This window comes from Colletotrichum scovillei (assembly GCF_011075155.1).
Source record: "Colletotrichum scovillei strain TJNH1 chromosome Unknown Contig00006, whole genome shotgun sequence".
NCBI lineage: Eukaryota > Fungi > Ascomycota > Sordariomycetes > Glomerellales > Glomerellaceae > Colletotrichum > Colletotrichum scovillei.
In genome coordinates this window covers 4069747-4081984 of record NW_023336264.1, presented here as the reverse complement: position 1 = coordinate 4081984, position 12238 = coordinate 4069747, and the positions used below count along the sequence as shown (strand labels likewise).

General features: G+C 53.1%; 3 protein-coding genes across 3 annotated transcripts; 2 read left to right on the top strand and 1 right to left on the bottom strand.

The window, feature by feature from the left end:
* Positions 1–73: 73 nt before the first annotated feature.
* Positions 74–1743, top strand: HER10_EVM0007240 (GLE1-like protein; the record flags this gene model as incomplete). The annotated part of the gene is made up of 2 exons (XM_035476802.1): positions 74–913; positions 964–1743. 2 exons carry the CDS (start codon positions 74–76, stop codon positions 1741–1743), a joined length of 1620 nt encoding a protein of 539 aa, XP_035332851.1.
* A 552-nt stretch (positions 1744–2295) lies between these two features.
* On the bottom strand, positions 2296–3168 carry HER10_EVM0006443 (syntaxin 6; the record flags this gene model as incomplete). The annotated part of the gene is made up of 2 exons (XM_035476027.1): positions 2296–3022; positions 3122–3168. The coding sequence occupies 2 exons, from the start codon at positions 3166–3168 to the stop codon at positions 2296–2298; spliced, it is 774 nt and encodes a 257-aa protein (XP_035332764.1).
* Positions 3169–3838: 670 nt separating this feature from the next.
* HER10_EVM0005842 (uncharacterized protein) lies at positions 3839–5659 on the top strand (the record flags this gene model as incomplete). Its single annotated transcript, XM_035475446.1, has 1 exon — positions 3839–5659. One exon carries the CDS (start codon positions 3839–3841, stop codon positions 5657–5659), a length of 1821 nt encoding a protein of 606 aa, XP_035332689.1.
* Between the last annotated feature and the right edge of the window lie 6579 nt (positions 5660–12238).

Here is a 12238-nt window from a genome sequence, read left to right as displayed (position 1 = left end):
CGTAGGGCCTGGTCTCAACTCCCACCTACGACCACACCATCGAGGCCATTGGTAGCCAACTGTGCGACCAACCATGGCGCACTCTTCTCCTTCGCGGAGAAGCCAGCACAATAGCAACATCAAGTCGAGCCCCGAACGAGGCTTCACGGCAGATTTTCTGTCCGAGAATCGTAACTCAGAGCTGAGCCATCGCGATGCTCTCGCCGCCGCCCAGCTCGAGCACGAGCGTGTTCGCCTCGCCGCTTTGAGGGTCTATGAGGTCCACCAATTGCAGGAGGAAAAGCAAAGGTTGGAGGCTGAGAAACGGAGGATAGCACAACTACAAAAAGAGGAAGAAGATCGCCTCAAAGCAGAAGCAGCAGTGCGCGCCGAGCAAGAGAGGCTGAGAGAGCTCAAGGCCAAGCAGATTCCTCAACTACCTCCCGAACCAGTACCTGAACCGCCCAAGCCGGAGCCGAAGAAGTCGCAAGAACCTCAGGTCAATGGCACAACGGCGGCAAAAGCTGAGCCCGCTGCTGCGCCGCCGGCCGCACCAAAGCCAGCCTCCTTGACAACCGCTCCGACATCAGCTCTCCCAGCCGCGAAGGCACCTACTGCAGCGCCTTCACCAGCACCCGCACAGGTCGTTGCTACGCCGTCGACCCAATCCAATGGGTTCCTCACCAAGCCCACAGCAGCGCCTCCAGCCCCGAAGCCCGCTGTTCAGCCTGCCGCGCCTGCACCAGTGCCAGCTCAACCGACTGTTGACAGGTACACCCAGATACACCAAGCTCTCAAGAAGCTGCGAAAGGACGTCGAAGCTCTGTCGAAGCAGCCTGGGAATCCATTGAAGGGCAAGTTGGGAGAAATGCGGAGACAAATCAGGAAGTCTATTGGGCAGCTGACTGCTGGCAAAGGAGCAAACGCGCAACCTGTAAGTCTGGTCTTGTTAGTGTCACAAGACAAATACTAACGATGTCTTAGCTTGCCACGATCAATGCCGCACTGCGCGAATCTCTCGGCGGCCAGGTCCCGTCACCTCTAATCGACGCAAGCATATACGTGCAGCAAAACAGGGAGCCAGCCGATGGCGCTGTTAACAACGGACCGCAGCTACCGGCCCTGTTTATATACCTCCTCAACATCCTCTCCAAGGCGATCATCCAGCAATTCTCCAACGAAGGCGGCGCGAACCCAAAGTCGGCCGAGCCGGTCGGCATCGTAACGGCGCAAATCTTCTCCAACAAGGACTACCATTGGCGCGGCTGCTCCATGATCGACATCCTCATCGCCAAATTCCGCGTGGCCTGCCCCGTCCTTTTCGGCTCTAGAGGCAGCGATAAGACGGAGGGCGGCCGCAGGGCCATTGGCTGGAAGAAGGAGAACGGCAACTGGGTACCCGAGCAGGCGCACAACGACAGGATGACGGGCCTCGGCGCCGGCTTCGCGGCCATTGCGCTCCGGGACTTCAGCAAGGCGTCCAAGACGAACCCTTACCCGCCAACAAACTACTGGAAGGCCATGGCGCAGATTGTCAACTCCCCGCCGCAGCTCGTCTCCAACACGCAGTACGTGGTGCTCAAGTCCATGATTGACGGTCACGAACAGCGCTTTATCAACTTTTACGGCAACGCCGCCGTCGCGGCCCTCAGGATGGCGTTGGTGGAGTTTCCTAAGAGAGCTCCCCCGGGGGCTACGGCCGCGCAGGCGTTGCAGGTCCTAGGCGACGTTTTAAGACGAGACTCTGGTTTAGATGTGGCATAGATAGTGGGGGGAGGAAACAAAGGCCAAGGTAGACGAATTACCTTTTGTACACATACATCAGAGGCATGGGTTGCCAATATTGGGGAAGTGCTTTCAAGGGGGTACACATACTATGGCGTTTCTGGACATCCTGGCATTGGGGGTGCTTATACACCAAAAAGAATCAAATCAGCAAGACTTTACAATGACTTGCGATGAGCACGGGGCCCGGGCTTTGGTTTGGTTCATCCATTGAAGCAAGATGGGGCGGTCTGGTAGGGGAGGATACAAAGACACATACTCTAGACATTGCGTCTCGTTAGTTGGATGACTGCGATCTATCATGACCCCCGGATGAAAGGCTCCCAGAGTAATAAAAGACAAAAAACTTCATTGACAAGAATTCCAAACCCGCTCCATGAACTCCCAAACCCCCCATTTCAAAGGAAAACGACATTTCGCTATCACTCTTCCCTTTTTTGTCGTCTACTAGTAACCCCCCAAAGTCCTCCAGCCATTCATAATTACTTTGGTCTCGCCGGGCAGCAAGCCAAAGACACTCCCCCCTTTTTTTTACAAGATCAACAACAAAATAAGCAACAAGATCAGCACAAAAATGAGCACGGCGATGCAGCAGCTACTCAGCCGGTCCTCGTTGTGCCGCATCACGTACTGCAGCTTCGCCACGCCCGTCTGCAGCCGCCCGCCCACGCGGTCCGCGACGCCGTCCACGACCTCGAGCATCTCCCTCTGCTCCTCGAGCTCGCGGCCCATGTCGTCGGCCTGCCGCCGCAGGTTGCCCACGGTGCGGAACACGCCGTCCAGGTGGCCGTCCTGCTCGCGCATCATCTCGAGCTGCTGCTGCTGCTCGAACTCGGCCGCGTAGTCGTCGTCGTCGTGGTCTCCGTGGTGGCCGTCGCCTATGGCGAAGGAGCTCGGGTCGGGTAGGTCCGAGTTTGCTGCTGAGGATTTGCCCTTGCCTCCTCCGGCTGCTGTTGCTGCGCCGAGCTTTTTGGCGAGCTCCTCGCGCATGTCTTCTACTTCGCCGCCGACATCTTGGACTAGCCTCTTGCGCCGCGTGATTTCTGGGCCGGAGAGGCCAAAGGCTGTGGGGTCGGATTCGACGGCCTTGACGGACTCGACGAGGTCGGCGAGATCTTCGGCTAGGGAGGCGAGGGCTGATTCGAGGTCGGCGCGGGCGGAGGCGAGTTCGGGGGAGGTTGGGGAGGTTGAGAGGGAGCGGATGCGGAGGTAGGATGTGAATAGGGGTCTGGTTGAGTCTAGCTGGGCGAGGACGTCTCTGTTTTGTGCGTTCTTGGTCAGTATTTTGGTTCAAAGGTGATAGCTAGAGGAAGGATGGTGCTAAGTGGTTGGATGCGAGGGGGATGCGATTGCGTACTGTTGAACTTGGAGGAAGGGATCCTCTTCGTTAGCGGAGGACATCATCCTGGCGGTTGGTTGGAAAGGCGCATCCGTGGACGCATTGGCTTGCGGATTAAGATCTCTTTCTAAGGAGGCAGTTTCTAGCCAAGAATTAACGTAGGTAGGTACTGAAGAAGGGATGCCTATTGTTGAGAGCGGAATTGGCGATCTGTAGTCAATCTAGGTACCCTGTTAGGTAAACGCGGCTTGGGATGACGTTTGCGCGTCTGGCGGCCGGCCGGGTCGGGTGGGTGCGAGCTACCTTTACGGACACGGCTACCTCCCGTCCCCGTCTTCCATAAGTGTCCACTTTTGCAGGTCACTGGTGGTCGCTGCTTCGGGGGAAGTGCAAGGTACTCCCGGATATTCTTCGGCACGTTTGGGCATTCCACACCGAGACATCAGACGTCACCGAAGACCCTTGCTCGACCCCTCGGTGTGCCCCTCATTCACCGAGAAAAATTCCCCTCCATTGACCAATTTTATGTAAGTGGGATTTTCACAACCGCCATTTACAACTCCACATGCTCACTCACTTCCATACGAAGCTCTCACTATCTTTCACTGGGCCACTCACTGAATCTTACTCACGCTCTTTGATATATCGAATATTTGTGAATCATTCGACCCACCGAAGAGTCACCTGCGCACACAAGAAACACATTATTAAAAGCGCCTCAAATTGAGAAAAAAGATGATACCAGAAAAGCCCCTCCCCTGCTCAGATGAGTTCCCCTCGCCAGAAGCCTATGTCGAGGAGCTCCTAGAATTTGCCACAACCACAGACATCTTCCAAATCCTCTGCGGCGGCGTCCACGTCCTCGACTTCTTCACAAACGAAAGGGGCCTCTTCTCCCAGATCCTTCCTCAGGAATGGCAACCCTTCCTTCTCTCCTACGGCACCGACGCCCTCCTGGACCTCCTCATGCGAGATGACCTCGATAACTTGCCATTGGACGCCATGACAGTCGCCCCGCCAGAGAGTTTCCTAAACTACATTCGCAGCATCCGCAAGCTCTCTCTTCGCAGGACCTTCTCCCCCACCACGTCTGAGAGTAAACCCCCGCCAAAGCTCTCCCGCTCCGTCGCCGTCGGCATGAAGCCCAAAAAAGTCCACGAGGTGGCCCATTTCGCACGCTACGTCGACTCTCTTGCCGGCTCAATCGCCTCACGCTGGGGAAAAGAGACGACGCATTTCGTGGATTTCGGTAGCGGCCAAAACTACCTCGGCCGTACCCTCGCTCTGCCCCCTTACAACCGCCACGTTGTCGCCGTCGAGGGCCGAGAGCACAACATTGACGGCGCAAAGGGGCTCGACGTGCTCTCCGGCCTGGCGAGCAAGGAGGTCGTCATGCGCAACAAGAAGCTGTGGCTGCAGATGCAGGCCGACAGGCTCGGCACCGACGTTGTCAAGAAGGCACCCGCGAAAGCCTTGCCCGACGCCGCAGCGGCAGCAGAGGACTTTGATTTCAGACCCATCAAGGAGCTCGAGCCGCGCTATAACCGCGCGCTGGGGAAGGGCTCTGTCTCGTACGTGGTCGGCAGGCTGGAGAGCGGCGACCTAACCGAAGTCATCGGGCGCATCGAAAAGGAGGTCCTCCCGGAGGAATCTTCCCAAGACCTCAAAATGATGGCCGTCTCGATCCACTCGTGCGGGAACCTCTCGCACTACGGCATCCGCTCACTCGTCATGAACCCGGCTATCCACTCCGTCGCCATCGTGGGCTGCTGCTACAACCTGCTCACGGAAAAGCTCGGCCCGCCGACCTACAAGCTAGCCGGGTACGCCCGTCCCAGCTTACAGGCGCTCAACGGCCGTGTCGTGCGCGAGTCGGCGCGGCGTGACCCGGAGGGTTTCCCTCTGAGCGAGACGCTTTCCGGGTACAAGGGACACGGCGTGCGGATGAATATCACGGCGAGGATGATGGCGTGTCAGGCGCCGCAGAACTGGACGCAGCCCGAGAGCGACGACTTCTTCACGCGGCACCTGTTCCGCGCGGTGCTGCAAAAGATTTTCCTCGACCGCGGCGTCATCTCAAAGGTCTACCACCGCGACGCTGCGGCCGAAACCGGCGCGGAAGGCAAAGAACCATCAGACCAGACGGAAGAGGAGAGGGAATCCCCCTTCAACACCTCCACGAACCCCGTCATCATCGGCTCCCTCCGGAAAGCGTGCTACAAGTCCCTCAAGGACTACGTGCGCGGCGCGGTAGCCAAGTTGACGACGAATCGCGAGTACAGTCAGTACAGCCAAGTGATCCGCGACAAGATGGCGAATATGACGGACGAGGAGATTGAAGTGTACGAAAAGGAGTACGCCTCCCGCAAGAAAGAGGTCGCGGCCGTATGGAGTCTCATGGCATTCAGCGCCACTGTCGTCGAGTCCCTCATCGTCACGGATCGCTGGCTGTTTTTGAAGGAGCACGACGACCTCGTCCGGGACTGCTGGGTCGAGACCGTGTTTGATTACGCCGAGAGCCCGAGGAATATGGTAGTTGTGGGTATCAAGAAATGAGAAAGGGAAACCGAGGGGGTTCTGTCCATCTTCTCTACCTGGGATTAGGTCTGCCATACATTGGGTTTGGCTGTAATACTCTCCGTGAACGGCTCTTACTCTTATGGAGACTTACACTCTCAGCAGGAATTGCCTTGGGCGAGAGCATCAAAGACTGCTGGAAGTGGCCAACCAGGACCGAAGGACTCTCTCGGTGGCAACTAGATGTGGCACTGTCACTCACCAATTGCTGTGCTCTATCGTCTCGGCAGGAGCTTGGGATACCCACGGGGAAAGAGACACAAGACATGAGCCTCTCCCTCTGCCCCAGGCCTGTATCTCACAGTCAACGCCGCAACGAAGTCGAGCGCATTGTTCAACGGCCTTCAGATAAATATTCATTGGACTTTGGTATACGACTGATGCTGACAAGGAAATAAACGATATAAGGCTATGCCGCGTCCGTATAGTCAGTTGCTACGGCAAGCGGACGAATCGCGGATATCGCAATGCGCGTCGAGAGAGTCGATGTCATACATAAACTCACTTCAGTCAGTTGGGTTATCATGACAAATCTAAGAATGGGGGGCAGAAGTCTTCTCGCACTCGTGGGTAAATGAGTGATACGCGTAGCCAGCAATTCCAGCCCCTTTGTTCGTGAGGCATCGTTCATGCAGGGGTTCCCCACGAAGAGTTACATAGACAGACCTTAGAAACCCTGAATGGGCCAGAGATACATAGCTGTTACCATTTGTGATTGTGGAGAAATGTGAATCATCCTGGCGTACAGTATGTTTTACACTTAGGCATTGGATACTTTTCGACCGATGCTCTGGAAGTGATGCGAGATGCATTGGCCTTTAGTCTTTAGTCTTACCCGTTACTCACGGAACATTTTTCCATACAGCCATCGAGGTCCATCATTCACGCAGCTACATTTGCGCAAGGACAGCTACGGGTACTTGTGGCTAAGCTAACGTTTCTCCCAATAGTCTAACTAACCAGTCTATTCTTCAGCCCCAGCTCTGACCCAAGCTCGAAGGATTCATACAATCACAACTGCCAGTGTATTATTCTCCTCGTGTTTTACATTTGCCGACATACCCTGTCCATTTACGCCAAGAATGAATTCGGCATTTGGTTCACCGCTCGGGTTTACCATGATTTTAAAGACGACTAGAAAATATGTAAGATAGGATGATCCAACATGGCGCTCGTAGTGTATTTTTAAGCTTACCCTCTGTAGACGCAAGCTCAAAAGTCTTGACCTTCTGATCATTGATGTCGACTGGAAAGGTCTTGGTAGAGGGGACAGCTCCATCTGCGTAGCTTATAGTATAGCTTTGAGTAGATCCGGACGACCCGGACCCGGACATGTTGAGAACTGCAATGGTGTATTTGTTTGTCATGGCTGTAAGGCTTTTTGTTGCAGACTTATAGGTGCTTCGAAGGTTGCGAAATGTAATCTTGAATGAGTCGAGGAATCTGGAGAGCAATATTGTAGAGATCCCAAAGGAGTTATATAACTTTCGCGAGGTGACACAACGTGGTAGAGTACGGTCTTTAAAGCTATGAATATTGTGCATCGAGCATTAGACCCAAAACCAGGAGCTCTAAGGCCAGCCCGCTGGCGGGACTTATGATGCAGCGGATCTCCGTTCTCGGAGAGTTTTAATCAGCCAGCCATTATTTTCAGCTCCTACCTGACATATGGAACAAGTAATGACCCTCTGATTGACTTCTTCTTCCGGCTGTTCGAAAACCTCGTGCGCATCAATACCGTTCAGAGTAGTTTCACAACTGACAGGTTATGAGCCACGACCGGGTCACGGCCGCACTCGTCCAGACATTTGTAGCAAACCACCAGGTCACTTCGTCAGGAACGCGAGGCTGTCCAGGCCGTGTTTTGTGGCTGCGATGTGGTCTGATCCTAAGGGTTCAGCTAGCCCCGGTAGCTCAGAAAGAGTTTGGCTGGCCTGGTTCCAATGATTCATATGCAGGGAGTTGATTGTAGACCATTTTCAACGACTTCATAGAGGGTTACGGGTCCCGTTCAGTAGGCATGTTATGTAGCGACAGACACATACCGCAGAGAGAAATTCTTGACCACGCGGCCCTCACAAAACATTGACAAGCTTCAAACGCTTCTCTGGATCCTATCTCACAAGATTGACTCTATTCTTTGACTGGCTTCCCCAGGCGGTACATTCAGCTGCTCTTTTTCGAGACATCATGCAGTGTAACTTTCTAATAGCCCTCTGAACGCGTTTCTGAAGAGATGGGCCTTGTCTCACAACTGCAGAAATTTCCGAGGCCCAGCAGATCACGGCAATGCCTCAAGTACTCTGGGAACTCACGACGCTAAGATATGACCCTAAGAGAGATACTCTGAAAAGAATCGAGGAAGCTACTCCCAACAACAATTGATGTCGCTACTTGAGGCGTTGGAACGATATTTGAAAATGGTATAAGAACAACATATTGTCATTTTGGACTACTTGGCGATGACGACATTCATGATTACTGTTAACACAAGGTATAGAGAAATGTCTCCAATCGCCCTGCCCCTTGAAGCTCATACCACTAGTCGATCACTTGCCAACATTGATAAATATCTTCATCCATGGAATGCGGCATCACATGGGGTTATGACAAAATTAATGAGGGCCGAGGAGTAAGGCGCACCTGGCTTGGGCCATACACATACATGACTGGAAACGGACGACAGCGGCAACAGCTGAGAACCCAAATGACGCTTTAGGAACACTTAAAAATGTATGTGAATTTTGAGAACTGCATACGCTATTGATTGGGCAAAATGCGATGATCCCGTTCAGCTGAAGCTTGACTTCTCAGCCATCCCAACATGTCCGACTACTAGACAGATTAGTGCGACACTACGTGTACTTCGGCACGGCTCGCAATGCGGGGGAACGAGAGACAGTCACACCCAGCTGCCGACCAGCTAACCAGGTTCTAGCTCATACTATTAGTAACGGTTACTGTCTTTGGAAAGAGTGTCTTGGTTCAACTTCAAAGTTTCAGACACGCTGCTAGCTGGATATCCGAATTTTCCCTTGAAGGTAGTGACCAGTGTCGCTGGGGATTTTACAATCAGGATCGAGGTTTCGTAGTCTTGTAGACTACACGGCAGGACGTGATGTTGAAGTTCTTCATTCTCATTCTTTGCGGCCTATCTGTAACTCGTCAAGCTTTGAGTCGGATCTTATTCTCTCCCACTCAAATGGCAGAATATGTGAAGATACTTCTACCTATGCTTTGCAAAAAGCTTCAGCGGTCAACCGGTGTTGTTAGGCATGCCGCAAGTGGCCTCGTGGTAAGTAAATTGATATGCCATGCCGAAAGGTCTTACTTTTCCGCTGTTTTCGGGTGGTTTAGCTCGCGTCCATCCACCGGCCTACCTTACACTTGATAGCTGGGTTCCACCTGACTTGACTTCATTCCAGCCGCATAGTGGCGGGCTGGGAGATTCGATATATGCAGATACGTGAGGTAAATACGATCAGGGCTCACAGTCAATACTCTGCAACTGGAAAAGGCCCACCATCTTTTGTATATGGCTACGCCAAGTGCACTCAACTAAAGAACAGATACATAAAGCTGCCGTCGACCTCGTTCAGCCCCCAACTTTCGTTCTCCCGCTTTCCCATCAAAGTCATCTTCTGAATTCCCAATCACTCTTCTTTCACAAACCCCCTATATCTACGAGAGTTTTAGTCGGTGAGGACGTCTACTAAGCCATCTCTGATCGCGACGGGAAGTAGACGGAACTGGCCATGATTGAGGCACAGATGCGTAACTTCTGCGAGAACATGAACGGGAATAGAATGTTCAAGAGCAAACTCATTACTTTGAAAAAAGATGGATACATATCATGTCACGATATGCCCCGACACCATTGCTAAACGCGGAGGGATTCCTATATAATGTCAGTTTTTCGGACGACGACGAAAATTCTTAAACGAAACTCAAATAGCCCAGTGTCCAAGTGGACGACGATCGTCACAATCTACCTCTTTAGCATAGTGGTTATATCATGATCTAAAGCAGGCTTGACATGGATTGTAAACAGCTCCGGGCCTGTTGAGTTGTGGCACTCATACACTTCTTACAAGAGACGAATCATTTTTTACTGCATAGACTTAGCTTCATCGACTGCGTTCTACTACCAGCCAGATCTATAGCTAAGTATTACCGTCACTACCACCACCGTTGGTACTTCTATAAGCGACTATTCTCCCAGTGACAATTGCCGATTTCTTACGGGGGACAGGAATCCACGATTGCAGAGGGTTGCAAACCGGAAACTACGAGAATTGCCCGGCCTATTTTAGCTCCGATATTACTCCTTCGTCCTTACCGGCAGTGTCATAGGTCTTTTCTATGGTTAAGTGATAATGGCGGCAGGTCTGGCCATTAGTGACACATGGCCAATATCGCTTGACAGTATAGTCATGAATAACCGCAGTTTTCTTGCCATAGTGCAAAACGCCAGTGATAGTAATGAGAAGGGACTCGGGAGCAGGGTATGCGTGTCTCGGTGAACGTTCGGTGATTTACAGCGTGGACAGCCTCACCCATGGGTTGGAACGACAACACTGGTATGAGTGGAGGACGATGGGACAGCCTAGTAGAACCGCGCCAAAGACCTCTCTGGTACTGCAGTATACGCGATATCGAACCATATTTCGAAATTTTCTTTCACATCCTTCGTTAGCCGCTGTTTGCCCCGCCGACGTTGAAGCTACCGGGCCTAGTTGGCCAGAGCCTAGGTATAAGTCAACAGACGCTATTCGAGGGACCGGGGGTGGACAGTCATAGTCTGAGATAACGCCAAAACGTTTAGGCCCTTGGTGAGTTCCCTATCTGTGGATCTGGGAACGGGTACGATCTGATCCGCAACACCAGAGATAAGTGAAAAAGCACGGACGAACGGGGGGATCCATCGGAGACTTGAGGAAGCACGATCAAAGGCTAAAAAAAGGGAAGAAGATGATTGGTGTAGCATTTCTCCAGAGACTTGGAGCAGAAGAAGACGAAAAACAGAAGAATGAAAAAGACTCATTGCCCAAAGGTCAAGAGTCGAGACCTCGGCGAAGCTCCGGCCAGATGATGGATCGTGGCAAACCGGTGAGTATCACCTGTCTCCAGTCAAGTGGGCTCATTAAGGGTTTTTGCCTCGTCTTCCGTGTTGTTGTCAGCTTGGGAGTCTCAAGTGCTCTCGTGAGAACTGAGCATCCCACGCCGGGGATGCAGACAATGCCGAATGGGGCAATTGAGCGAGAGCAGAGGTATTCCGCTCAGTGACAAACCCTGTAAACCACTTATTGCCTCTTGCTCTATAGGATCATGTTCGATCCTCCAAGTCTCGTCACTTGAACATATGATACTCAACTCGTGAATGATGATCCAAGGTCTTCCCGAAAAGGTGTGCGATGCTGTCATTGGTGTGTGCGGTGACGATGACCGACGTATTGTGCCTGCCAATACCTCCCATCTGCATGTGGTGTAAGCCGCGACCGAGTATTCGGGGCACCAAGCTGGGCCGATCTACTCCGTAGACGCATTGCTAGTAGGGCGAGGAGGTGTCACAAGTCAGACTGTCGTCGGGAGTCGTCGTCGCGACGTCGCCAACCCACGCTTCTCTGGCGAGTCAGGTTTCCCAACCTCCCCAGGCCGTCGATTTGGGGGTCGATGACCAGCTCTGGCAGCAACAGGACGCTTAGAAGCGGCCAGCCGAGGGACTTCGCAGACTTGGTAGTGGTAGGGTGACATTTGGACGCGGTTGCTGAAGGGATCGGATCCTAGGTTGCAGCTCTGGGATGGGGGGTTTGCGAGTTTGGTCTGGATGCAGCGGCCGGGTTGCGGGAGGGGAATAGGAAGAGTGGGATGGGGGCGGACTGTGGATTTGCTGGCCGAGAGGAGCGGGGTTCTCCATGCGCCCTCACAAGTTGACCGAGAGTTGCGCCGTCTAATTGGAGCCGTGGGCTCTCGCCGGCAGGTTGTATTCTTCCCAAGGACCTGTCCATCCCAAACACCTGTTGTTCCTCCTTGGCCCGGCTTGTCGATAACGGGAAACCCGGACGTCGTAGCTGCCACGGCATCTTGCAGTAGCAGAAAGCAGCTTTTCTATTAGCAAGGGGGGTTGACGCAGCACCTACAGGTATTGGACCAGGTATATTGCCGTGTTAGTGAAATTCCTTTGGAGGGAACCCATGCTTCTTTGTTTAACCCCGATGACTTTGTGCATGGAGCGCCGATTTCGAAGCAAATCAGAGAGGCCAATTGAGCCAGTTGCACGACCAGAAGGGAAAGGGTTCGGACAAGGTTCAGGAACCGTTGCGATCGGCGGGGGTCTGGTCCATGGTCCATGTCGGACCTGGGGGAGAAAGGGAACGAAGAATTGCTTTTTCCTCCCTCTTCTCGCGGGCTGCTACACAGGCACGCACCGTGGGCTGGCTGAATCTACTGGTCTGACGCAATGGCGTTGGAGATGAGGTGGGGTGTTGAAGCTGAGGATTGCTATTGTGAAGCTGAAGTAGCGTATTCGAACGAATAGTTAGGGACAAGGTATTGCTT